The sequence below is a fragment of the Chaetura pelagica genome, unplaced genomic scaffold (genome assembly GCF_000747805.2).
Source record: "Chaetura pelagica isolate M959 unplaced genomic scaffold, ChaPel_1.0 scaffold356, whole genome shotgun sequence".
NCBI lineage: Eukaryota > Metazoa > Chordata > Aves > Apodiformes > Apodidae > Chaetura > Chaetura pelagica.
The window spans coordinates 8,853,947-8,855,989 of NW_009953964.1; the positions used below are offsets into that span (position 1 = coordinate 8,853,947).

At 56.1% G+C, this 2,043-nt stretch overlaps 2 protein-coding genes across 2 annotated transcripts in view; one reads left to right on the forward strand and one right to left on the reverse strand.

Moving 5' to 3' along the window:
• LARP1 (La ribonucleoprotein domain family, member 1) overlaps window positions 1-752 on the reverse strand; it is an 88,213-nt gene extending 87,461 nt beyond the window's left edge. Inside the window, 2 exon segments of the mRNA XM_010002123.1 lie at window positions 340-436; window positions 726-752. Coding sequence (XP_010000425.1) covers window positions 340-436; window positions 726-752 — 124 coding nt within the window.
• The window catches only part of HAND1 (heart and neural crest derivatives expressed 1), a 3,947-nt gene continuing 2,654 nt past the window's right edge, over window positions 751-2,043 (forward strand). The window contains exon 1 of the mRNA XM_010002124.1: window positions 751-786. Coding sequence (XP_010000426.1) covers window positions 751-786 — 36 coding nt within the window. The remainder of the gene's footprint in view (window positions 787-2,043) is intronic.

Below are 2,043 nucleotides of genomic sequence, written 5' to 3' on the forward strand. Positions count from 1 at the left end.
GCTCGGTGTTTCCCTCCTGCACAAGTGGGGAGACTTGAAATTAAAGAAACTCACCAAAAGTTTGAGAAGTGCTAAATTTGGATGCCATGACAAAGGCAGTCTGGTTTGATTTAGAAGGTGTCAGTGTGAAAAGGGCTCCGGTTTTACTATTTTATTGCAACACAAAAGATTAGAATGATTTTCCAAAGGAAAATCAACCCACCGGACCCACTATTTGCTCAGCTGAGCACTTCCAAACTGCGCAGGGTCCAAGGATCTCTGGCAGGGTTTGGGGGGAGGAAGGGGGTGGTGGGGGATGTGGGTAAAGCAAGATAATGCCCAGGCTTGGGCTGGGCTTACCTGGCTCAGTGGTTGGAGGCTGGAAGTGGCTCTGCTGTGTGGCCTGAGGCGATGGCTCCAAGCTGGACACGGCTGGCCGTGGGCTTCGCGATACCTGCTATGGGAATAAAAAGGTTCTTTTTGGGGGGTAGATGTTTTCCAGGGATGGGGTTGGGTGGCACAGACCCCAGCCTGGCGGTTTGCTGGGTAAGGGCTTTTATAGGGTTGGGGAGAGGCTCGGTGAGGAGCCTGGCTGGTTTGTAAAAAAAGGAGCAGGGCACTGCAGGTGATGCTGTGCTGACATGGAGCAGGGTGGCTGGAGGCATAAAGTGGGACCCCTGAACCTCTCCCAGGTGGAACCAGCCCCTGCCAGCTCCATGCAGGGATCAGGGATCCCACCCAGCTACGGGTGCTTTGGAGGAAATCGGGGACATGGCGCCCAACCCAAGGCCTGACTCTAATGGGAGAGTAATCACTAGCAAATGTTTGCAGGGCGCTTGTTTAAAGGCAGTGGGGAAGGGGGGCCTTTGCAACAGCCAAGAACAAAGCAGGGTGAAGGCAGGGGGTGTGGAGAAGCTGGGTAGATCCAGTACAGCCAGCCCCCCCAGCCGCCGGGGCCCAGCAGAACTGGAGACCCGCTTGCACCCTGCCCTGGCCCCCCCAGCATCCTGCCTTTGCAACCCGCCTTGTAACAACTAACGATGGAAAATCCGAGGCATTTAAGTGGCTCCCGAATCCGCCCGGGAACCGTGATTGAGAGAAGTCAAATAAAATTTGTCATCTTTAAAATGCAGGAGGACGTTAATGGTGTGTTAGCCCGGATGATTAATACAAGCGCCTGCAAACAACCCTCCAACGTTTCCACCCTCTGCTGCAAGATGAATCGCTGGAAAGCGCCGTTAATCGCTAACATACCTCGGGCCCAAAGCCCCTTCCTGCTCCGCCGTGATCGCCACCGCCGAGCCCGGGCTGTCCTCACTGGAGTAACTGCAGCAAGAGCAGGGCTTGGCCCCAACACCGCCAGGCCAAACCGGGGGTGAAGTGCAGGATCTGGGAGCCATCGTCCTGAGGATCTGACTCCCGTGGGTGCAGAGGCAAGCGGGACACGCTGCCCACTGCAGGGCCCCACTCTGGGCTTGGGTTTTTGGGCTGTGCTGAGGTAGAAGATCCCAGCCCCAACAGGAACCCCCCAGCCCTTTCGTGGCCAGGCTGGGAGGCTGGGACTGGGAAATGAAGGGCAGGTCCCCACCAATCTATTGTAAAGTTGTGTGTGTGCATGGTATAGCTTTAATATATTTATATGTGTGTGTGTGTGTGCAGTGTCTGTGCGTGGTAGTGCAACACACACGTCTGCACATGCAACATGTATGTCTGTGTACTCAGTGTGTCTGTGCAGTGTGTGTGTCATGCAATATTAACGTGCTGACATTCCGTGTGTGTGTAGCCTGTGTGCTGCCAGTGCACGTATGCAACATACATGTTGATGGTACAGTTAAGTGCTACCGTGGCTGTGGTGTGCGTGCAGCGTGCCCGGGCGCGTGCAGCGCACACCCGTGTGCAACGCACATTTGCATAACCCACGTCTGTACAGAACACGGGTGGGCAGCGTCCCCCATGTGCAGGGACCCCCTGAACTATCCCCACGGTTCCCAGCCAGCCCTCCCTCCAGTGCCTTCGCCTCCTCCTCTCCTCCAGCACCCAGCTCCCTCGGCGGAGGCTGCTCAA